Raw genomic sequence first — 25,856 nt, 5'->3', positions numbered from 1 at the left:
TAACTTAAGATGTTGTGTTTTGCCCATTTGCCTCTGAACAAGGTTATAATCCAATGTGCTTGTCTACTGGGCTTTTGCTGAGGTTTACCTTGAATTATCAAAACAAGAGTTTTCGTAGAACATCGCGCTCCACTATGCACCGCTTTGTTTAAACAGTACGGTACACATTGATTACAGTACTCACCTCCAAAAGTTGTATTTTTCGTTATAAAAAGGTTCGCAAGATCTTGATATCTTCGAAGGAAATGCATACTTATCTAAGATATCTTTGTAAAGCATCAAAGCTAAAAGAATTAACTGTATTGAAATGTAAGTTATGATCACAAATTGATGGCAAATTTTAAACACACTTCAGAAGTCAAGGGCCACAATGTGTATTTAGGTTAATATGAAGTTATGTAACCTAATTGTGTGATTACAAATGTGTGAATTTTGAAATCAATTGAATGAAGGGTATTTGAGATCTGAGTTAAAACCCCAAGTTGCCCTAAAGGTTTAACCAAACTCTCCAAGTCGATCAAGGACCATTTGTTTTTATCTAGGAAAATGTAGAGTTATGTTACCTCATTGTGTGATAGTCAACTCAACTGTATTCAGTACATAAAGGCCTCCGGCCCAAAAAACATACTATTATATATACATCATTAATTTCAATACATTTGTATCATTGCTTAATACAAATTGTATACAAATGTTAATATTAATCAGCAGTTTTTAACAAGTAAAAAAATAAATATTGCCACTTGTCTATTAACAAAATCATTATCTGACTGTAGGAGTCTGTAAAAGGCATGAGGGCCAGAACGACCCGTGTACCAGTTATATAAAAACTGTTTCCTACAGTGATACCTTGGGCATATGAAAAACATTTGTGTGAAGCATGAAGTCAATTGAATAAAGGGTATGAAAATTAAAAGTAAAATTCCTAACTAGAGCTTTGAACCAGTAACACAATGTGCCCTAAAAATATAACCAAAGTTCAAAGTCAGGGGCAATAATTTGTTTTTATGATAATGTGGAGATACCTAATAGTGTTGCTTGGCGAGTAGTATAGCCCTCCTTACTCTTCGATTAGTCGAACCCACAAACAGCAACGGTAACTGTGATAGGGCGATAGTATCATACAATTGGTATATCGCTTTTACGTTTTTTTAAACCTATTTCCTTACATGTTAATCTTAGAAAAACATGTATGAAAAGGTGCCCATTCTATATACAATACGCATGTTGTTATATTGAAGTGAGGAAAAAAACAATAACTTAGTTTGTAACAATTTATTTCTATGGAAATTAAGGCAAATAATAACTAATATGTGTAACATTAATAAACAAAATGAGACTGTTTAACTCCATTGAAATCAAATCAATGTTTATGTTAAGGCATGTTTTATATCTTCAACGAAATTTTCAAATTACAAAAGCTATAACTTCTCAGGTCACTTTAATCGAAAAAATGTGTTCGTCTCCGATTTCAACTATAGCAAAAGCAGTGGATCAATCATAAAACTTCATTTGAATACAATGCTAAACATAACCATCAATAAAGGTTTCACTTGTAAAAGCAATGAATAAATGTATCATGAGAAGCAATAGCAATAGTGCCCATTGACATAGAAACAGTGTTGGCATAGAAACAGAGTTGGCATAGAATCCTTGGGAACCTCGGATCAACGAATGAATCGTGCGATTGCTTTTTCGAGTAGTATAACCAAAGATTGTTTTATTTTGCAGTTTAAAATAAATCAATGAATTTCTTATTATTCATTCAGCATTCAACTACAGTTTGTGATCTAACCATATTTGTCGTACTCTCGGTGAAAAGATGACCTCCTTCAGCCTTATTTCATTACTTAAAACAATCAAAGAAGTACATATATAATATTCATCGCATGTACCAGTTCACAAAAAGTAGCGCCATGAAATTTACATACAGTTAAGCGTTTTTTCTATCATAACTCTTTCAACAGGTACCCGGAAAATGACGTAATTCCATTACCTCGGACTTCACCAACAGTTCCAAGCGGAAACATCAAAGTTACATATATCTTGTCACCTCTTTGCAGTCTCAAAATCGTGGTGCCACCACCTTGATGTTGTATATCCCCTTTTAAATCATCACATATCACATTAAACGCCGGCGCGTCGTTTTTATAGATGGCCAGATGCAGAAAGTTGCGTGCAGCACAGACGGCATTGAGTGTGAACATGTAGGTACCAGTCACAGGAGCAGTATAGATCCCGGTTTGTGTATCATAAGCCCCGCCTATGTTTGTCACAACGTCATCAAATTTAAGAGGCATTTTGGTTTCTATTTCTTGTGGTTTATCCAACGTCACGTGGAAACCGGACTCACCACTATCTGGGAAGACAATAATAATGGCCGCTATATGTTTATGTAAGTTATGGGTGGAAAGGTTATTGATGACATCCTGTATTATTGCAGATTCTTTGCAGCTTATAGTACTCATAAAATCAATTAACTTTCCAATGAAATATGTAGTAACCAAATAAAAAATGACTTCATAATTTTAAAATAAAAAGTGCTGCTATTTTCCGACTTTAACATTTATTTTCAACATCAGGCAACAGCATCTATCTGTTACTATTTATAGAATACAAGACAAGGACATGCTATCTGCTTGTTCGGATAAAATGGCGTTCTTTCTTTATGCGTTATGAATTGAAGATTTTAAAGCATAGTTAATGACGAGAAATTCATTACGAATAAGTCTAAAGTTGGACGTACCGTATTGTACGTTTGTAAGCTCGGCTGGTCCTGCTAGCTGAGATAATTCGTCTTTATCTGAAGTTAAATGTCATTTTTTTAAAAATAAAATAAAATTTTAACCATGATGTCAATTATTAATCAATAGTAAATTATGTGTGCTATCTTCTTCAATGAGATGCCAACGTTTAAAGATGCACTTTTAATCCCAAATACGATTTACCACAATTTATACAAATGTTTAAATATACCAAAAACGATGATTAAATGTCGAAAAAATGGTTCTTATGGAGAATACCTAGTTTAATTTAAAAGGAAGGTGCAGAAAACTCGTCATTTCTACCTTGTGAGATGATTGTTCATCACAGTATTTTTAAGCACTCACTAATCATTTAATATTATTATGTTTTCAGCTAGTAAATACACGGTTGCGATCTTGTTATCAGTACTCAATAGTTTCAATAAAGGCATTATTCATTAAGTAAGGTTTATCACTCAAAATTGATGCTTGTTATACATGTGTTTGTATTGATTTTGAATAAGAGTGTCCCTTTAAATAATGCAAACTTCTTCATTGTATCTCCGCCTTTTAATACTGTATTGATGTTTGTACTGCTAGACAAGATCAAAGTATGGATTTGGTTCCTCTGCTTAGTCCTTTACTTACCATCTCATTATTAACATTGTCTGATATTCTATATACGTCTTACAATGGTAGAAACGAAACAGATATTGGCATACTTGTCATAGTTTTAAAAAAAACAGGAGTTCTAATAGCTGAAAGATGTAAGTCCTGAAAGCTATGCATGAATCTGTTTGAGTATAAGTGTTTCATAGCCAAAGCAGGTTAAAGGAGATGAGACCCCTTTGAAACGGTCTCCAAAGACATATATATACTCCTAATGCTTTTGAGGCAAATGTCCGAGCAAAACACAATCTTTAAAACTGAACAAAATTGTGAAGATCAAAGCTCTCGATCTTAATATCAGGCATAATCGTGAACATTAAAACCCTTGAAAAATAACCGATATAAATATATGAACAGATAACACTAAAAATTATCAATACATTACCTGTACGCATTTCAAGGCTTTGGTGTTGCTGCAGTTCCTTAACGGTACGTTGAAGCCTCTTGACCTTTGACAACAACACACGATGCTGTTGGTTGCAAGGTTTGGCCTTTCCGTGTACACCATTACTCAGACATACAGTAAGCAGGGCTCCGATGAAAACTGGATTCATTTTTGATAATCAGTGTTGCAACTAGAAAAAGAATACATATATCATGGTTGTTTATCTTTAGGAATAATTTCATATCAAACTGGATTAAAAGTTTTGTTAAAGGTAACATGAAAAGCTTTTACATTTAAAAATCCGCTATAAACCATTAAACTAACCACAAATGATAACAAGTCGTTCAAGGATAACATAATGTTTACTTCCTGTTTGACGCTTAATGTTACCATGATGCAGATAGGTTATTCTTCAAAACATGTGGACATTTTCAGATTTAAATCATCTTTAAATAATGTTATTTGCTGTGTCATTTAAGAACCGGAATATTTTGGAAGGCACAGTTTCCGCCATCGTCGGCAACAACGACAGATTCTTCCGTTATACTTCATTCCCTACGGAGTCTTGCGCAGTTGTGTATCGGGGTTATCCGACAATGAGTTTCCGCCAGTCACATTGGTTAATACGAGCGTACAAAGGAAATACCAACAACTTTATTTGTTATTTCTATCTTTACAAAGACAGTGTGAAGAATCACGTGACTTCACATGGCTCTCGACATGGGTCACCACTGGTCACAACCGATGTTAGCACACAAGTAAGTGACGCTAATTTCTTAATTACTTTTTTGACAGAAAAAATATGAACATATTGTTTAGCCTATAAAAAACTATGCGTTTTTCTGCTTCTACATGTGTGAAATATTTTAGATTTGTTTGTATTTTAATGATTCAATCACTGGCCAAAATTTCAGGGTTGCATCGTTCTACAAAATTCTTCAAGTTGAAATTTTGGCCAAGGGTTGCATTTTATATACATCGGTTGTGACCCGTGGTGACCAATGTGAAAACCCCTTGAAGACACGTGATCCCTCGCCCCGAAAGTGAGGAGTTTGATATATTTAAGGTTATCAATCTGTCATTTACACAAAATAATGATACTTGCAAAGTTTCATTTCAAAATTTTTACAAAATGTTAAGTTTTAATATTTTCATCGTCAGCTTTTTAATAGAGACATAATGTTATCTAAGAAACAAAATACTAAAATAATATTTGACCATATTAACATTTTGTTTTATTACATTTAGTTCATAAATTATAAGCATATACCCATTATGGAGTTAATTTAAAATGAAATCCATGCCAAATAGTTAAATGGTACATCAATATAAGTTAAATTTAGAAATAATTTGTATGTTAATTTCTTAAATGCACTGACACATCTTTGCGTCCTAATAACGGACGGCTTACCATCTTTGCATTCATGTGATGGACGTCTTACCTTAATGCACTGACAGATCTTTGCTTTCTATTGATGGATGGCTTACCTTAATGCACTAATACATCTTTGCATCCAAATGATGGATGGCTTACCTTAATGCACTAACACTTCTTTGCATCCAAATGACGGATGACTTACCTTAATGCACTAACACTTCTTTGCTTCCTATTGATGGATGACTTACCTTTATGCACTTATACATCTTTACATCCAAATGATGGATGACTTACCTTAATGCACTAACACATATTTGCATCCAAATGATGGATGACTTACCTTAATGCACTAACACATCTTAGCATCCTAATGATTGATGACTTACCTTAATGCACTAACAATTCTTTGAATCCAAATGATGGATGACTTACCTTAATGCACAAACACATCTTTGTATCCAAATGATGGATGACTTACCTTAATGTACCAAAACATCTTGTTATCCCAATGATTGGTGGCTTACCTTAATGCACTAACACATCTTTGCATACAAATGATGGATGACTTAATTAAATGCACATAGACGATTGCTTCCAAATGATGGGTGGTTTACCTATATGCACTAATACATCTTTGTATCAAAATGATGGATGACTTACCTTAATGTACCAAAACATCTTTGCATACCCATAATTGGTGGCTTACCTTAATGCACTTACACATCTTTGCATACAAATGATGGATGACTTAATTTAATGCACATATACGTTTGCTTCATGATAATGGGTGGTTTACCTTAATGCACTAATACATCTTTGCTTCTCAATGATGGATTGCTGACTTTAGTGGACTAACACATCTTTGCTTCCCAATGATGGATGGCTGACTTTAATGCACTAACACATATTTGCTTCCCAATGATGGATGGCTGCTTTTAATGCACTAACACATCTTTGCTTCCCAATGATGGATGGCTGCTTTAGTGCACTAACACATCTTTGCTTCCCAATGATGGATGGCTGACTTTAGTGCATAAACACATCTTTGCTTCCCAATGATGGATGGCTGACTTTAGTGCACTAACACATCTTTGCTTCCCAATGATGGATGGCTGACTTTAATGCACTAACACATCTTTGCTTCCCAATGATGGATGGCTGCTTTTAGTTTAATCGTATTTTATTGTATATAATATACGCACGTCATATAAGTCATTTCAACAAATAATATAATTATACAATTGGGTTGGGCCACAAGTTATAACAACGTTAGAAAATGCCCCCCCCCCGCAGTGTGTCAAGACTATCGTTTAGATTGAAAAGTTATGACGAGATCAATTTACATGTGCATAAATAAATAACATATCCTGATAAAAATCAATTTTAGGTTTTGAATTTGTAAGAGATTGACTTAAGGTAAGTTAACGGAAGAGGGAGAGAGAGAGAGAGAGGAGATATATAGAATGAGAAAAGATACATGTAAACGAAACTGTTGTCCCCAAGTCCCCGTGGCTAGTACTACAAGTATAATGAAAGGCAGGCTACTGAACTCCATTTATTTTAAATCTTTTAGTAGCAACAATATATGTTTGCACTTTTTGGAAAATGTATGTATTTTGTTCGTCGTTCAGGTTACTGTAGCCGTGTAGTAATTTATTGGTACTCAGTGGGTGATATTGCCTAGTTTGAAGGAATAATTGCCGCCGTTGTGCAGTAAACCGACTACATTTGAGAAGAAAGTGTTCAGCATCCTCAATTTCTGTACCACAGACACAGTTAGGGGAAATTGCGATATGATTATTGTAAATATCGGAATTTAAGTTGCTGCAATTATTACGCATTCGGGCATGATGGACTGAGGCGAATCTGTCACCTTCTAAATAAAATGAGGGAACTTTGGGAACAGAATATACAGATTTTAATCTTTAAACGCGGGCAATGATACTGCTTCTTTAACGGAGGTGCCAAGATCGTTCAACATTCTCAGTGCGGATGGAATTATAGACTGTGCATAAAATTGAGTTCTTCTAGGTAACGTTTGAAAATTCTCTGAGTTCCGTAAATTGTACGCGTTGTTACTAAATGTTTGCACGCTTGGAGGAAATAATTGTTCGAGGTAAGATGGTAACATGTTGTGTTTGTGTTTATATACTAATGTCAGCTTTTGGATTGTTCTTCTATTCGTTAGTGACACCCAGCCAATTTCTTTGAGAAGATTGTTTATTGATACGGATCGTGTGAGACCGGTAACTATTCGAGCCGCTTCATATTGAATTGTGTCTAGCGTTTCTTTTTCATATTGAGCACAATTATCCAAAAGTAATGATCCGTATTCTAGATGCGGTCGAAGATATGACATATATGTGGTTAAGTGTTTTTCTGTGTAGCTTAAATTTCATCAATTTCATAGTACCAAGTATTCTTGAAGCTGTTGCGATGATATTAGTTATATGTTGGTGCCAAGACCCATCCTAACTGAGTGTCAAACCAAGGTGCTTGTGGTGATCAACAAGTTGAACAAAGGTGTTATAAAAAAAGAAGTGTTGGAAACATTGCCTCTGTTTTAGCAGGATTAAAGTTGACTAGCCATTGTTTAGACCATGCAAGGATACAATTTAAATCATGGTTTATTGTGTCTTCTATCATATTTACGTCACGGGAGGAAACAGCTAAAGAACTGCCGTGTGCGAAGAGACGAGTTATGCTTAGTAGAGAATCTGCTATGTCATTTACATAGATAAGAAAAGGTAGAGGACCTAACACGGATCCTTGAGGGACACCACCTCCTAATAATTTTGATTCTGAAAAGGATGATCTTACAAAAACTTTTTGACTTTGGTCTTTAAGTAATCTGTTAGCCAATCCAATAAATTTTCATTGAAACCATATTGTTTTAGTTTAAAAATAAGACCTTTGTGCCAAACTCTATCAAATGCCTTGGATATGTCGCAAAACACAATACATGTTAATTCTTTATCATCAAATGCTTTACAAATTTGGTAATAAATGTCTACCAGCTGATATTGAGTCGAATGGCCTGTCAAAAAACCCTGATTGCTTTTTATATGTAAGGTCATTAGCATGAAGATGATTATAAATATTTTTAAACATTATTCTTTCAATGACTTTACCAACACAGCTTATTAAGGAGATTGGTCTATAATTTGAAGGTTCGTCCGGTACACCTTTTTTTAAAAGGGGCATGACATTGGCTGTTTTCCAATGCTTGGGATATTTTCTTTCTATCAAAGACTTGTTAAATAATAAACACAGGGGGAGGCATATCGTTTTTGATGTTGCTTTCATCATGTTGTGGCTAATACCGTCTGGGCCAATAGCTTTGTTAACATTTAAGTTTTCTAGGACATCAGTTACATCCTGTTCTGTAATTGCAAAGTTAGATAACCGTGAGTGTGTTTGATAAATGAACAAGGGGAGAGTAACATTTGAATCGTCAACGGTTGATATTGACACCAAGAAGTCGTTAAGCAAGTTTGCCTTTTCTTCATCAGAAGTAGCAACATAACCATTCGCTGTTTTTAGAGGAGGAATAGCATTTGTTAGTTGAGAGTTGTTCTTAACTAAAAGTTTCACAATACAATACAAAGTTTTCCAATACTTCTTAGAATCAATTGTACTTAAATCGTTAAGAGATGTTTTAAGGCTACAATAAAACGTTTGCTTAGCATATTTTTTCATATTATTAACTTTATTCCTAAATTGCTTATAAGTTTGCCAATCAGATTGTTTACCCGAATGTATTGCTTTTTGTTTATGTCTATCACGTTGGCGACTTCTACGCCGGATGTCTGTGTTGTACCATGGTTTATCATTTGGTCTTATAGTTACAAATTCGAATGGAATACATTCTGTACAATGTTCAATAAGTTTCTGTAAAAAGATATAACACGAGTTGTCAATATTTTCGTTGTTGATAAATGACCAATCCGTAATTCTGATTAATTCGGTTAGTTTATCAAAATCAGCTCTATTATATCTCCATATTTTGCGCTTATAAATGTGGTAAGGTGATTTTTGTAAATATGTAGGTGTCATAATGGTTACTTACATCCGGATTTGTTTTAAAGACACCTGAATCAAGAACAGTTATATTGTTTGTAATTCCGATTGGATTGATTAATGTTTGAGTATTTGCGTTGACTCTGGTCGGCTCGTAAATGCAGTTTGTCATGTTATTTAACGATAAAATATCGCGAAATTTATGATTGTGTATGTTTAGTTGATCTTCATTAATATCTCCTACTATTATCATTTTATCATTGTATTCAAGCGCTTTTTCTAAGCAGACATTAAGCTTGTCCCAGAAATCTATTGAATAATGAGGGGGTCTGTAAATTGTGCAAAGTAAGTAAAGAGTGTTCGAGTCATTGATCTCAATACATAGCGATTCCGGTAGTAATCTCTCTAAATCAAGTAATCTCTTAGGGCGCAAGTTTGCTGTAACATAGACTAGAAAACCACTTGAATGGTTTGTAAAATCCTTTCTTAACATATAAGTATAACCTTCTATTTTTAAATAATCGTCCGAAATATTATTATCTAACTTTGTCTCTGTAAAACATAATACATCGTGATCAAGGAAATTGTCCTTAATATATTCTAATTTATTTCTAATACCTCTAATATTTTGATGTAAAATGGAAAGACATCCGTCTTTATGTATTTGAGGACCAGGATTAGTCTCAATATCACCAGAACTAATAATTAATATACGACACGTTAAGAAATACATCAGATCGACTGGCGTGTATAAATCCAATAGTAATACCATTCTATTGTATGAATTTAAAATCATTGAACTATGATATTGATCAATTATCAGTATTGCTGCTAAGTGTAAAAGTACATTTTGCCCATGGGCCAATTCGTACTTGATTATATAGTGCATGCACCTTTTAACAAACAGTATCAATGAAAATGCAAAATGTATGCATTGTCGAATAGGATTAAATGAAATATAAGATTTGTATGACATTCGCTGCCTACAGCTATTAAATAACCCCACTGCTGCCCGCCACACCATTAGCTCATTACCTATTAGGCAAAATTAAAAAAAAACGACAAATATGTGACGAACAGAAATGGGGTTTGAATATAAAGGGGACGAAGCGACCAACAGATTGAAAACAAAAAAAGTTCGCGTAAGAATAGAACAATGAAAGTGGAATATATACATAGGTTATACATTATAACAAGAGCTACCAAAAATAGCCAGTACATCAATAACATCATATTTGACACAATAATTTAAAGCAGTGCAGAAAACCCCTATTTTATATCCATATATTCATGAAATCGGTCAAGCAACGAGGCCAGTGATTTAAATAACAGTAAAGTAGTATGTGTAGGATCTTAAATGTAAGTGTACGACAATGGTGAAAATCAAACGAGAATATCGAGAATCACGAGGCAGGACAAATCAGTGTCTACTTTAAGGCTAATCAGATATAGTTGTAATACACTGAGCACATGATGTAAATATTTTGCTAAAATAGCTATAATAATTTACATTGTTGAACATGGCAGTCTGTTATTCCAAAAAGAAAAAAAAATAGTCCACATGGCCATAAGTAACATATACATGCATGGACAATTAAAATGTAAGGAATGTTCGTATGGAAAATTATGTAGGCTTAGTAAGACAAAGGATGACAAACGAACATAAGAATCTAATAAATAATGAATGTACAGTTTGAGCAACTGTTGGAAATTGGATTTATGGAATATAACGTCGGTGTAAAAGTGTTAGAAATGTAGAAATTTAAGAATATCACTGCATATGCAAAAAATAAAATCGCTATGTTTGCAGTTATATTTCTTTATCGTTAGATCTACATTTAGCTATTAACTAATGAGGATAGCAGGATATATATGGCTGCTTTTAATGCACTAACACATCTTTGCACCCTAATAATGTATGGCTTACCTTAATGCACTATCACATCTTTGAATCCTAATGATGGATGGCTGACTTTAATGCACTAAAACATCTTTGCACCCTAATGATGGATGGGTAACCTTAATCCACTAACACATCTTTGCATCCTAATGATGGATGGCTAACCTAAAAGTACTAACCTCAATGCACTAACACATCTTTGCATCCTAATGATGGATGGCTTACCTCAATGTACTAACACATCTTTGCATCCTTATGATGGATGGCTTACCTCAATGTACTAACACATCTTTGCATCCTAATAATGGATGGCTTACCTCAATGTACTAACACATCTTTGCATCCTAATAATGGATAGCTTACCTCAATGTACTAACACATCTTTGCATCCTAATAATGGATGGCTTACCTCAATGTACTAACACATCTTTGCATCCTAATAATGGATGGCTTACCTCAATGTACTAACACATCTTTGCATCCTAATGATGGATGGCTTACCTCAATGTACTAACACATCTTTGCATCCTAATAATGGATGGCTTACCTCAATGTACTAAAACATCTTTGCATCCTAATAATGGATGGCTTACCTCAATGTACTCACACATATTTGCATCCTAATGATGGATGGCTTACCTCAATGGACAAATACATCTTTGCATCCTAATGATGGATGGCTTACCTCAATGTACTAACACATCTTTGCATCTTAATGATGGATGGCATACCTCAATGTACTAACACATCTTTGCATCCGAATGATGGATGGCTTACCTCAATGTACTAACACATCTTTGCATCCAAATGATGGATGGCTAACTCAATGTACCAATACATCTTTGCATCCTAATGATGGATGGCTTACCTCAAAGTATTAACACATCTTTGCATCCTAGTGATGGATGGCTTACCTCAATGTACTAACACATCTTTGCATCCTAATAATGGATGGCTTACCTCAAAGTACTAACACATCTTTGCATCCTAATGATGGATAGCTTACCTCAATGTACTAACACATCTTTGCATCCTAATAGTGGATGGCTTACCTCAATGTACTAACACATCTTTGCATCCTAATAATGGATGGCTTACCTCAATGTACTCACACATCTTTGCATCCTAATGATGGATGGCTTACCTCAGTGTACTAACACATCTTTGCATCCTAATAATGGATGGCTTACCTCAAAGTACTAACACATCTTTGCATCCTAATAATGGATGGCTTACCTCAATGTACTCACACATCTTTGCATCCTAATGATGGATGGCTTACCTCAATGTACTAACACATCTTTGCATCCTAATAATGGATGGCTTACCTCAATGTACTAACACATCTTTGCATCCAACTGATGGATGGCTTACCTCAATGTACCAACACATCTTTGCATCCAAATGATGGATGGCTTACCTCAATGTACCAACACATCTTTGTATCCTAATGATGGATGGCTTACTTTAACTCGCTTGTCTGCCAAAACAAACAAAATTAAGAAGGCTTACCTGAAACAACTGAAAAATAACTCGTTTGTTCACTTCAGACTGTGTGTTTGATATATATATATACAACCCGTCCATACCTTTTATAGTTCCGACGGGATTGCAAAAGTTTTCCTAAAATAGCTGAAGAAGTAGTCATAAAACTACTAATTTATTACAAATGTTAACCCTATTTCGCAATTCACCGTATAAAACCAACGACCACGCATTTGCTATCATTTTAAGTAAATAGATCGAATGGCTTTTCACGACATGATTCAGATAATAATTTCAGATGAGTGTTTAAAATGTTATGACACCTCAATTTAAGGATTACTTTTAAATATGGGTTTGGGCAGGACGTAAACAATATCTTTTTGTGTGTGTGTAAATTGCAGATAATTTACTTCTACGCTAGCCGTATGAAATAGCCCAGCACTAATTAAATGATCCATAAACATTGATATATCAATTTATTTATCTCACCTGTAGTGGCGATGTGCTGTTATAGGCCGTAGTTCTACTTATGAGCACCCACGCCAGGCCAGTCATGTGAGTTGGTGTCTCTCAAAATTTCCAAAATCATCAAATGGAGTTCAACCATAAAGATTTACATTGGCACACACGTAAAGCAACGATTTTTTTAAATGCATGTAGGATGAGACAATGAGATGTAACGCGTAATGGCACGTTTTTTTTTCTGACTCATAGAAATTGAAAAGACAGTTTTCGCACAGAGAAATATCCAACAATAGTATCAAAATAATTAATAAGCGGACGTTTGACCTTCCATAGGTCTAAATATTCGGCATAACCTAATTGTGTTATGGTCCTGAACAACTTTGTAAATTATGAATTGAATTGAATGAAATGTATTGGTGTTTAGGTGAACAGTCCAACTTGCCCTAAAACCTAAATAGGACACAAACGCCGGGCGAGTAGTATAGCGCTCATTACTCTTCGATTGGTCGAGCCCACAAACAGCAACGACAGCAGTGATAGAGCGACAATATCATACAATTGGTATATCACTTTTAAGATTTTTTAAACCTTTTTCCTTACATGTAAATCTTAGTAAAACATTTATGAAAAGGTGCCCATTCTATTTACAATACACATGTTGTTATATTGAAGTGAAGAAGAAAACAACAACCTAGTTTGTAACAATTTATTTCTATGGAAATTAAGGCAAATAATGACTAATACGTGTAATATTAATAAACAAAATGAGATTGTTGACCTCCTTTGAAATCAAATAAACGTTCATGTTAAGGCATGTTTTTATATCTATAACACGGATTTCTTAAAAGCTATAACTTCTCAGGTCACTTTAATCGAAAAATGTGTTCATCTCCCATTTCAACTATAACAAAAGCAGTTGGTCAATCGTAAAACCTCATTTGAATACAACGCTCAATATAACCATCAATAAAGGTTTCACTTGTAAAAGCAATGAATAAATGTATCATGAAAAGCAATAGCAATATAGGCTGTTGGCATAGAAAGAGTATTGGCATAGAAACAGTATTGGCATAAAATTCTTGGGAACATCGGTTTACGAATGTATCGTACAATTGCTTTTTCCATTAGTATAACCGAAATTTGCTTCATTTTGCAGATTCAAAAAAATCAATAAAATTATAAATATTCATTCGTCATTCAACTACAGTTTGTGATCTAACGATATTCGTCGTACTCTCGGTGGAAAGTTGTCCCTATTTAGCCTTATTTCTTTACTTAAAACAATCAAAGAATTACATCAATAAAATTCAGCGCATGTATCCGTTCACAAAAAATCTGCATTATGGAATTTACATACAGTTTTACATTTTTCTATTATAACTCTTTCAACAGGTATCCGGAAAATGACGTCATCCCATTACCTCTGACTTCACCAACAGTTCCAAGCGGAAACATCATAGTCACATATATCCTGTCACCTCTTTGCAGTCTCAAAATCGTGGTGCCACCGCCTTGATGTTGTATCTCCCCTTTTAAATCATCACATATTACTTTAAACGCAGGCGCGTTGTTTTTATAGATGGCCAGATGCAGAAAGTTGCGTGCAGCACAGACGGCATTTAGTGCAAACATGTAGGTACCAGTCACAGGAGCAGTATAGATCCCGGTTTGTGTATCATAAGCCCCGCCTATGTTTGTCACAACGTCATCAAACTTCAGAGGCATTTTGGTTTCTACTTCTTGTGGTTTATCCATGGTCACGTAGAAACCGGACTCACCACCATCTGGAAAGACAAGAATAATGGTCGCTATATCTTAATGTAAGTTATGGATGGAAGGTTATTGATTAAATCACAAGCTCCTGCATTATTGTAAATATCTTTTTGCATTTTTCATGACTCATTAAATTAATTAACTTAATTCCAAAGTTATATGTAGTAACCAAATGAAAAATGACTTCATAATTTCAAAATAAGAAGTGCTGCTATTTTCCGACTTTAGCATTTCCTTTCAACATCAACCATCTATCTGTTACTATTTACAGAATACAAGACATGCATATGAATTGAAGATTTTAAAGCATAGTTTTTAACGACAAATCCATTATGAATAAGTCTAAATGTGGACTTACCGTATCGTACGTTTGATAGCTCGGCTTGTCTGGCTTGCCGGGATAATTCGTCTTTATCTGAAGTGTGATGTCAATTTTAAGTCCATGTACACGTACTTTTTGTGTTTTTAAACATGATGCCAATTAATAATCAATTGTAAGTTATGTTTGTTATCTTAAATGAGACGCCAACTTTTAAAGACGGACTTTGACTCCCAAATAAAATTTACCGCAACTAATACAAATGTTTTAATATACCAAAAAGGATGGTTCAATGTCGAAAACAATGGTTCAATGGAGGATACCCAGTTTAATTTAAAAGAAAGGTGCAGAAAACACAGTATTTAAAAAACAAAGCTTCACACGAAACACGTGCAAAGTTTAGTCTAATAAGAAACTCAAATCGCCTCTCATTACCTGGTGACCTCCGAATAGAACTCTTTTTGATATAACAATTAAACCTATTTTGTTATATGGTGCCAAAATTTGGGGATTTTGGTAACAATAGCATACTGGAAAGGGTTCAACTTAATTACTTAAAATATGTTCATAAATTAAAACGATCAACATCAAACTACATTGTCTATGGCGAAACAGGCATGAAACCCTTTTAATCGATATAGAAGAAAGAAATATTGTTGTTTGGGGAAGCCTACATACACCATACAATAATACACTCTCATCACTAATATATTAAGTTATATATAACTATAGCACTTCCATTAGATGTGTGCCGCAGCTAGGAATATGTTTATTCAATTCATCAGCTTTGTAGGTCGCTAACGAGTATGATTCATTGTAGTAATAATAGAACAAATTAATCAGACCCATTGTTTAGATTATTTGCTTGGGATATGCAAAATACGTATACAAAATATATTTAGCATGGTTACCATGAGAATGTTTTGTGTTTTGATTTGCTGGCAGCTGCGAGGGCTCTGGGCTTAAGTAAATTTGGTCAGTAAGTGAGGTGCGAGTGAAAAGACATGAACGAATGTTTGGGCTTTGGTTAAATAAATCGGAATACGTACCAATGTTCAGTAAGTTATATTTTGTAACATTTTGTTTTTTATAAATGAAGTTAATCTACAATATATAACGGAAAGGTTTTTGATAGCTACAAAACTTCAGAGCATTTTCGTAACTTTAAGTATTTTTGAATGTCCTGAAAATACTCTGTGAACATCTATTTGCTATGTTAATTGCATTATTTGGATTATTATTGTGTATATGATGTATGTGTCTTGATTATTGTGTTTGGGTTATTTCAGATAACCGTTCATACGTTCATACGTTCCTTTGCGTTCATGTACGTTCCTATACGTACAATAGCGTTAAGATGAGTTCCATTACGTACTGTTATGCTGACTGATTGACTGTTTGATTGTATGGAATAAATGTGAACGAGTATATTACAACGAGTTCCGGTTTATTATTTAAAAAGGAAAAAGCAGATCCCGCGGTTTAGTGAATTTGAAACCGCGACAACATGACAGAATAACAAAGAAAAAATATCCCTGGATATATCTCATCAAACGTGACCTGAATAACCTATGGCTTAATCAAGAAGTAATAAATGTGGTAATAAACAATGTAAAGCAAAAGCTAATCGATTTATTTCTAAATGATTGGTTGTCAAATATAGAATATGCAAGCAACAGTTTAATTTAACAATTTTTAAAAAGGACTTGGTTTAGAAAAGTATCTCACTAGATTTCCAAATAACCAGTTATTTTCATTCATCAAATTTAGAACAGGAAATCATAGAATGCCTATTGAAATAGGCATTGGCGTAGAATACCACTAAACGAACGATTATGTACTCATTGCAATGACAAACTAGGGGACGAATTTCATTATTTGTTTGAATGTCAATACTTAGACGATGATAGAAATCAGTTTCTAAAACCTTACTTTTATAGACACCCCAATACAAATTAGATAAACTAATAAATACAAGCAATACGCAAACACAGATAAATCTATATAGATTTGTTAATATTTTTCTTTCAAAAATTAAGTAACTATATGTTAATCATTGTGGTTTGCAGATTTTTTACAAACATGTATGTATGACATGTGCTGTAGTTTAAATTATTATACTTATGTAAAACATTAATATTGACATATTGACGTCGTAATACGATGTTAGTTAGAAACAAGCTGCGATGTATTTTTAACATGTCTCTTGTCAGAAAAACAAAACATTGAATTGAAAACCCTTTGACTTTCTATCATTTTGTTTCGGATAGGTTTTCTCATATATTAAGGGGTTTTCGTATGCCTTTCTGTTCTTTTACAGTATTTCAATCGCCAAATATGATTAAATATATCATTTTTCAAAACGCATTTTCAAATTAGCAACATAATTATTAGATAATCTTTTTACTATGTACAAGTGATTTAAAAGTAATATTTATAATATTGATACAACCTTATTAATTGTGATTTGCCAATTATGTTTTTTGATTTCAAGTGAATGACTCTCCGATACTCGTATTGGGTATCATATGAATTGTAGTTTGAATTTAACAATGTATCTGCCGCCATGTATATATGTTTTGTATATGACCTCATTTGCCATGTGTATGGTATGAGTGAATAAACGGTGTTTGACTTCACTTGACTCTACCTTATGAGACGATTGTTGATCAAAGTAAATCTTTTAGCACTCACCAATCATTTAATATGTTTACGTTTTTAGCTATTAAATACTGGGTTGCAATCATGCTATCAGTAAGTAATATTTTCCATAAAGGCATTATTTAGTACTTAAAAGTTTATCACTCAAAATTTATGTTTGTTATACATGTGTATATATTGATTTTGAAAGTGTCACTTTAAAAAATGCAAACTTCTTAATTGTATTTCCGTCTTCAAATACTGTATTGATATTTGTACAGCTAGACAAGATCAAATTATCGCTTTGGTTCCTCGGCTTGGTCCTTTACTTACCATCGCATTATTAATATCAATTCATACTTGTAGTGTCTGATATTCTCTTTACGTCTTATAATGGTAGTAACAAATAAAAATATTAGCATTCTTGTCATAATTTAAAAAACAAACAGGATATCTTACATCTGAAAGATGTCAGTCCTGAAAACTATGCATGAATCTGTTTGAGTAGGATGGTTAAATGCCCAAAGCAGGTTAAAGGAGATGAGACCCCTATAGAAACGGTCTCCAAAGACATGTATATTCTCCTACTGCTTTTGACGCAATCTTTAAAACTGAACGAAATTGTGAAGTTGAAAGCTCTCAATTCTAATATCACGATTAATCGTGAACTTTAAAACCCTTGACAAATAACCTATTTAAATAAACGAAAAAATAACACTAAAAATTATCAATACATTACCTGTACGAATTTCAAGGCTTTGATGTTGCTGCAGTTCTTTAACGATACGTTCCAGCTCTGTCACCTTTGACAACAATGCAAGATGCTGTTGGTCCCAAGGTGATGCCTTTCCAAGTACACTATTACTCAGACATACTGCAAGCAGGGCTCCGATGAAAAGTGGATTCATATTTGATAAGCTGTGTTGCATCTAGAAAAAGAAAACATATATGGTTGTTTATCTTGAGGAATACTCTCATTTCAAACTCTTTTGAAAGTTTTGATAAAGGTAACGTAAAAAGCTTTTACATTTTAAAATCCGCTATAAACTAGCCACAAACGATAACAAGTCGTTCAATGATAACATATTGTTTACTTCCTGTTTGACGCTTAATGTTACCATGATGCAGATAGGTAATTCTTCAAAGCATGTGAAAATTTTCAGAATTAAATCTTCTTTAAATAGTGTTATTTGTTGTGTCATTTAAGAACCGGAATATTTTGGGAGGCACAGTATCCGCCATCGTTGGCAACGACGATACATTCTTCCGTTATACTTCATTCACTACGGAGTCTTGCGCAGTAGTGTATCGGGGTTATCCGACGATGAGTTTCCGCTAGTTACATTGGTTAATACGAGCGAACGAATAAAATACAATTGATATGTCTTTCACTTCTGTGACAAGTTAATTTTTATTTCTATCAGTTTACAAAGTCAGTGTGTGGAACCACATGACTTCACATGGGTCACCACGGGTCACAACCGATGTAAACACACAAGTAAGTGACGTTAATTTCTTAATAACTTTTTTGACAGAGAGGATATAAAATATTTCTAGCCTATAAAAGACTATGCTTTATTTCTGCTTCTTTATGTGTGCAATATTTTATATTTGTTTGTATTTTAATGATGCAATCCTTGGCCAAAAGTTTAGCGTTGCATCGTTCTACAAAAGTTGAAATTTAGGCCAATGATTGCATTGTTCACATCGGTTGTGACCCGTGGTGACCAATGTGAGAACCCCTTGATGTCACGTGATCCCTTGCCCTGAAAGTGAGGGAGTTTGATATATTTAAGGTGATTCATCTGTCATTAAAACAAAAAAAATGCTACAGCTACTTGTAAAGTTTCATTTCAGAGTCACAAAATGTTAAGTTTTAATGATTTAAAATTTTCACCGTGAGCTTTTTAAAATAGACATTTTGTTTTTTAAGAAACAAACTAATAAAATCAATATTTAACCATATCAACATTTTGTTTTATTACATCCCTTTCATATATTATTATGCATATACCCATTATGGAGTTAATAAAAATGTAACCCATGCAAAAATGATGGTTTATCAATATAAATTAAAATTAGAAAAATATCTATGCTTTAACACATTTTTGCAACCTAATGATGGATGGCTTACCTTAATGCTCTTACATATCTTTGCATCCTAATGATGGATGGTTTACCTTAATGCACTAACACATCTTTTCCTCCATTTGATGGATGGCTTACCTTACCTCACTAACACATCTTTGCATCCTAATGATGGATGGCTTACCTTAATGCAATAACACATCTTTGCATTCTAATAATGTATGGCTTACCTTAACTCACTAACACATCTTTGCATCCTAATGATGGATGGCTTACCTTAATGCACTAACACATTTTTGCATCCTAATGATGGATGGCTTACCTTTATGCACTAAAACTTCTTTTCATTCTAATGGTGTATGGCTTACCTTAATGCACTAATACATCTTTGCATCCTTATGATGGATGGCTTACCTTATTGCACGAACACATCTTTGCATCCTTATGATGAATGGCTTACCTTAATGCACTTAAACCTCTTTGCATCCTAATGGTATATGGCTTACCTTAATGTACTAACACATTTTTGCATCCAAATGATGGATGGCTTACCTTAATGCATTAACACATTTTTGCATCCTAATGATGGATGACTTACCGTAATGCACTAACACATTTTTGCCTCCTAATGATGGATGACTTACCGTAATGCACTAACACATCTTTGCATCCTTATGATGGATGGCTTACCTTAATGCTCTTACACATCTTTGCATCCTTATGATGGATGGCTTACCTTAATGCTCTTACACATCTTTGCATCCTTATGATGGATGGCTTACCTTAATGCTCTTACACATCTTTGCATCCTTATGATGGATGGCTTACCTTAATGCTCTTACACATCTTTGCATCCTAATGATTGATGGCTTACCTTAATGCACTAACACATCTTTGCAACCTAATAATGGATGGCTTACCTTTATGCTCTTACACATCTTTGCATCCTAATGATGGATGATTTACCTTAATGCTCTTACACATCTTTGCATCCTAATGATGAATGTCCTTCCGTGAATGCACTAACACATATTAACATCGTAATGATGGATATCTTACCTTAATGCACTAACACATCTTTGTATCCTAATGATGGATGGCTTACCTTAATGCACAAACACATCTTTGCATCCTCGTGATGGATGGGAAACCTTAACTCGCTTGTCTGCCGAAACCAACAAAACTAACAAAGCTTACCTGAACCAACAGTATATTAATTCCTTTGTTTACTTCAGACTGTGTATTCGATATATGTTTATATACAACCCGTCCATGCCTTTTATAGTTTCAACGGGATTGGAAAACCTTGCCTTAATAGCTGAAGAAGTAGTCATGCATTCATATTCGTTACACATTTTAAATCTATTTGGCAATTCATCGTATAAAAACAACGACCACGCATTGCTATAATTTTAAGTAAATAGATCGAATGGCCTTTTACGTCATAATTCAGATAACAATTTCAGATGAGTGTTTAAAACGTTATGACACCTCAAATTAAGGATTTCTTTTAAATATGGGTTTGTGCAGGACGTTAACAATACCTCTTTGTGTGTGTGTAAATTGCAGGTAATTTACTCCTACGCTAGCCGTATGAATTGGTCTAAACACTAAGCAAATGATTCATATACATTGATTTATATATTTATTTATCTCACCTGCGAGTGTTAAGGTGCTGTGATAGGTCGTAGTTCTACTTATGAACACCCACACCAGTCCATCCAAAGTCATGTGGGAAGGTGTCTCTCAAAATTTTCCAAAGCACCAAATAGGGTTCAACTATATAGATTTACATTTGCACACACGAAAAGCAACGATTTTCTTAAAGGCATGTTGGATGACACAATAAGATTTAAAAACATAAAGGCACTTTTTTCTGACTGATAGAAAATAAAAAAAGACAGTTTACGCATTAAAAAACGTCCATCAATTATATCAAAATAATTAATACGCGGACTTTTGCCTATCCAAAGGTCTAATTTCGGCATATTAACAGTATATATACTAAATACAGAACGCATTCGTTTAGATTTTGTTCGTTCAGCTTATAGCTCTCACAGTCACGGTTTTGGCTACGTTTTCCCACGACTGATTCATGGCGGATCGTGTATACATTCGGTAAGGCATCTGCGAGCTGCTACGATATGCTACGAGTTTTTCAAAGCGTATTGTAGTGCATTCGTAACTTAATCGGATATAATCTTTCGGGCATCGAGTAGGCATTCCTTTCCATAAATGAGTAATCGTGGATGATATTGAAATGATTCATAGCGAATGGACAGGCTTTCTCTATGCTCCAATACGATTTGGTACGTATTTGGGCATTGTGACAGATACTTAAGCAACCGTGTGGAATCATCCTTACTCACTCAATACCTGAGTCAACTAATTATTCACTAATCTCAAAATACAACAACACAAACAGTTTAGGAATTGGTAATGTATTTGGTGAACGTGTACACAGGAAAAGGCAGTATTCGGATGCTGGAAGATTGGTTATAGCGTCTGAGCACATCTGGATCGTAACCTTGGTCAATCGTTGCCACGTCCGTCTTTAGAATCAGCAACATCAATAATGACTGGTATCTTAGAAAACATCATGAAACAACTGGAACGAAACTAAACATACGGTAAATCTTAAATCATAAAAGTAACAAATACGTTACTAACTTATGTTAGGCAATCAAACAGTGGAACTCTGTAAATGAAAATAAATATGCATGTTGATAGAGCACGTGTAACAGGAAAATCAACCTGAAAATAGGGATGGGATGGGCGGGAAATATTATCAAATTTATATATTCGCTTTCAGACATTTCAAAATAACTTCTTATTTCACCAAATACAAAACCTCGAGTGAAGAAAACAAAGTCGTTTTCCCCATATACCCACAAAAACACGAGGAAATCGTGTTACTAGTCTCCAGCCAAACTAATCCACCTAAGTATTGAAGTACTACTAGTACTTGAACCAATCTCCTGAAATCAATAGTCCTGAAGTTTATATTTTTCTAAACGTGAATGATTGTATTTAGTCGTACACAGCACACTACAGAACAAAACAGAGCATTTTGTTTAAAAGCCTTGAATATAAACACACTTAGATTTTTCAAAAATAGTTTTATTTTCTGTGTTGTTGAGTTCAACTACTTAATGCATACTAGGCTATTGTCTATGGTACCTAGGTATATATCTCACCTTTAGGTCAGTATACAATGTGCATTCTAGAAGAAAGTGGTATTCGTCTTCTAGTTAAGAACAAACCGTGCATATACGATCATTTAGGGGCGTCGATTGCGGTCTATTCCATAAACTTGCAAAATTTATATATCTAGCATACTTACGTAGTAATTAAGTTGTAAATATGTACATGTTATTGTTATATTCAAATGAACTAGAACAGTTAAGTAAGTAAAGTAAAAGCATTTAAATAGATAATCCACCAATATATAAATCCAAACTAGAATTTAAAACTCACATGTATAGACACTAAAAAGTATCATTCTATTAAACTAAGACAGTGGGAGATTTGTCAAACACGAAATCCTCGTGCACGTTCTTATGCGATACTTACTTTTCGAGTACCCCTCTCTTATATGTAACTGGTCCATTAGTTAAATCTGTTCTTATATATAACAATATTCAAACCAGATATTTTCATCATGCATGCTATTTACAAACTAAAAGTATTATTGTGTACATGGGTAACTTAAATTGATCTAGTTCATTTTGTAAATATATAACAACATACTTTTCTCATTATTGAATAGTTACATTTGAGTTTGTATATAAATAACTTGTTCACCGTCATTTATTTTGTATTTTGTATTTACGAGTGTTTGCAGTTTAATAGCAATGACATTTTTACGTTTATGCTAATAAACTTTGACTTGACTTGACTTGGTCTATTCCATCGACCCGTTTCAATGTTTAATCTATGTGAAGACACCGACATTCTGAATTTAATAGTATTTGATATGTCAAGATATAGTTAAAATCGAAATCCTGACACATATTTGTAAAATCAAGCCCTACTGGACATTTCTAATCTTCTTTGCCAATCTTGTATGAAATTATTTGTTAACCTTTGTTTCGCTAAACACAAAAAATAGCTTAGTATTTCGACTTTCTTGGAAAACCAAGTCATATAGACCTAGACTAAAAAGCAGGTCTTTTGTGAATGAACACCAATTTGGTTACTTAGGATTCTGTTTCATATCTGTTTTCAACATGTTATAAACATCTTTATAATACTTACTATCATTACTTTGGTTTAGTTTCACCCAGTATTTAACTATACTCATATGCCTTCTGGTCTTAAACATTTTGTGTCGTCTATCCTACACCGAGAAGACGTTTACAGAATGAATTGTAAATGAACTCGTTCAACTTGATTGCCTTGAGCAAATCCCCAGACTTCTCCATCATAATTGAAAAAAGGCGTAACAAGTTTATCAAGTCTATGTTTAACTGATATGCTAGTAAATTTATAAGGATATTTATTTATTTGAAATCTAGCTTTTAGTGCTTGACCAGCTATTGTTGTTTGTGCAACAGAAACCGATCCTCCATTGCTAAACACAATACCAAGGTAAGACAACATTGTTGAAATAAAACTTCATACCCCTTCTCAGTCGTCTTCCCTTAGAAAATATCATAATTTTAGTTTTCATAGTATTTACTACACGCTTCCATCTGTTACAATATTCAAGTTAAACATCTGATCTCATTTTCAGTATTTGCCAATATAACGATATCATCAGCATATAAAATAAGAAATATTTTAAACATTTCAACACCTATGCCATCTAGGCCGATTTTTTCACTTAGTTGTTGTTGTTTTTTTCACTTAGAAGCTTTATGAATACAGCCACAGTGACCAGATGTATCAAACCTGGCCATATGTTTGGTGTGGTTAAATTTGGCCAAAATAAATATTGATTGGTCCATATTTATCGAAAAAACATATATATACCAACAAACCCTTTAAACGCGCAAACTAGATATCCTATCGACAAGCAGGTTTTAAATCATTGGCTGTAGGTATATTAACGTAGATGTTAAGGAGATGTTTACAACTGCAATATGTTCACATGTAACACAAATACGTTGACTCATTATTTTCATTTGTACAAAATATCCATGAAAAAACTTGGTGACGGAGGTGGAGATGTAAATCATAATGTATTCACGAATTAAATAACCATTGGGCTTTATTTCCCATGCATATCAATGTATTTTAACGCGTTCTCGAGTAAGCTGTTAAGCGAATTAATGTAAATGTCTGAACTTATTTTCATTGAACGCAATAACTTCTCACTGTTTTACTTCAAACACTTTGATCTTTATCCTGCAGCCAATTATATAAAACTAATTTACTTTTTGGTTGTGTGAAAGTAAGCCAGTATGAGTACTGATTGGTCAATATGTATCCAATAAATTTACTAAAATCTGCAAACTAGCCAAAAGATAATCGTCGACAATTTAGCAAAGTTTAATACAAGTTGCTCCTGAGCGTTGAAAGTTTATGCATTTGGTATATGCATAATTTTGAAACCAACAAAACACCGTTTATATCCGAAACACGATGAAGAATCTAGCCGTAGTATTTGATACTAATATAATGAAGCAAGTGCGCTAAAATTGGAGTAAAAACAAGTCCATTTATTATTCTTCTTAAAACCATGATGTGTACGGAATGTGCGTTAAGTAAACCCTTTAATCAGTCATTTTTTTACTGCGAAAGGCGTGGCTAACTCTAAGAGCCGATAAAGGCGTCTCGATATTGACAAATTGAAGGAGTACAATTCACGAACCGACAGATAATTGTTTGACTTTCAGGATCTAATGACACAATTCACAGCAACAGATAAGAGACCGATTAAAATATTTTAATAATGCGCATTCCTGACACTGTACATTTGTTAAGATTATTAAAGAATATATTTTTACACATTTTTCTTCCCGATTTTTAGCGCACCTGTTCCATTA

The 25,856-nt window shown here is 33.8% G+C and overlaps 2 protein-coding genes across 3 annotated transcripts; both read right to left on the bottom strand.

Moving 5' to 3' along the window:
• Positions 1-1,949: 1,949 nt before the first annotated feature.
• On the bottom strand, positions 1,950-12,690 carry LOC128227490 (complement C1q-like protein 2). The gene is made up of 4 exons (XM_052938098.1): positions 12,609-12,690; positions 3,799-3,988; positions 2,747-2,803; positions 1,950-2,359 (listed from the first exon to the last, which is right to left on the bottom strand). The coding sequence occupies exons 2-4, from the start codon at positions 3,965-3,967 to the stop codon at positions 1,950-1,952; spliced, it is 636 nt and encodes a 211-aa protein (XP_052794058.1). The 5' UTR covers positions 3,968-3,988; positions 12,609-12,690.
• A 1,048-nt stretch (positions 12,691-13,738) lies between these two features.
• LOC128234276 (collagen alpha-1(VIII) chain-like) lies at positions 13,739-21,785 on the bottom strand. 2 transcript variants are annotated; one of them, XM_052948545.1, is made up of 4 exons: positions 21,525-21,785; positions 18,518-18,707; positions 15,178-15,234; positions 13,739-14,830 (listed from the first exon to the last, which is right to left on the bottom strand). In XM_052948545.1, the coding sequence occupies exons 2-4, from the start codon at positions 18,705-18,707 to the stop codon at positions 14,421-14,423; spliced, it is 657 nt and encodes a 218-aa protein (XP_052804505.1). In that variant the 5' UTR covers positions 21,525-21,785; the 3' UTR covers positions 13,739-14,420. The 2 variants fall into 2 exon arrangements, with proteins under 2 accessions (XP_052804505.1, XP_052804425.1); XM_052948465.1 differs by lacking the exon at positions 21,525-21,785 and adding an exon at positions 21,064-21,195.
• Positions 21,786-25,856: the final 4,071 nt, after the last annotated feature.

This window comes from Mya arenaria, chromosome 1 (assembly GCF_026914265.1).
Source record: "Mya arenaria isolate MELC-2E11 chromosome 1, ASM2691426v1".
Lineage (NCBI taxonomy): Eukaryota > Metazoa > Mollusca > Bivalvia > Myida > Myidae > Mya > Mya arenaria.
This window is presented reverse-complemented; position numbering and strand designations above follow the sequence as displayed.

What these genes read in the sequence shown, in the direction of transcription:
- LOC128227490 (XM_052938098.1), bottom strand. Translation starts at nt 3,967, where the DNA reads ATGAATCCAGTTTTCATCGGAGCCCTGCTTACTGTATGTCTGAGTAAT. An exon ending in AAGCCTTGAAATGCGTACAG is followed by an intron (nt 2,804 to 3,798) that starts GTAATGTATTGA and finishes ATTTAACTTCAG; the next exon opens with ATAAAGACGAATTATCTCAG. An exon ending in GCTTACAAACGTACAATACG is followed by an intron (nt 2,360 to 2,746) that starts GTACGTCCAACT and finishes TTGTCTTCCCAG; the next exon opens with ATAGTGGTGAGTCCGGTTTC.
- LOC128234276 (XM_052948545.1), bottom strand. Translation starts at nt 18,707, where the DNA reads ATGCAACACAGCTTATCAAATATGAATCCACTTTTCATCGGAGCCCTG. An exon ending in AAGCCTTGAAATTCGTACAG is followed by an intron (nt 15,235 to 18,517) that starts GTAATGTATTGA and finishes ATCACACTTCAG; the next exon opens with ATAAAGACGAATTATCCCGG. An exon ending in GCTATCAAACGTACGATACG is followed by an intron (nt 14,831 to 15,177) that starts GTAAGTCCACAT and finishes TTGTCTTTCCAG; the next exon opens with ATGGTGGTGAGTCCGGTTTC.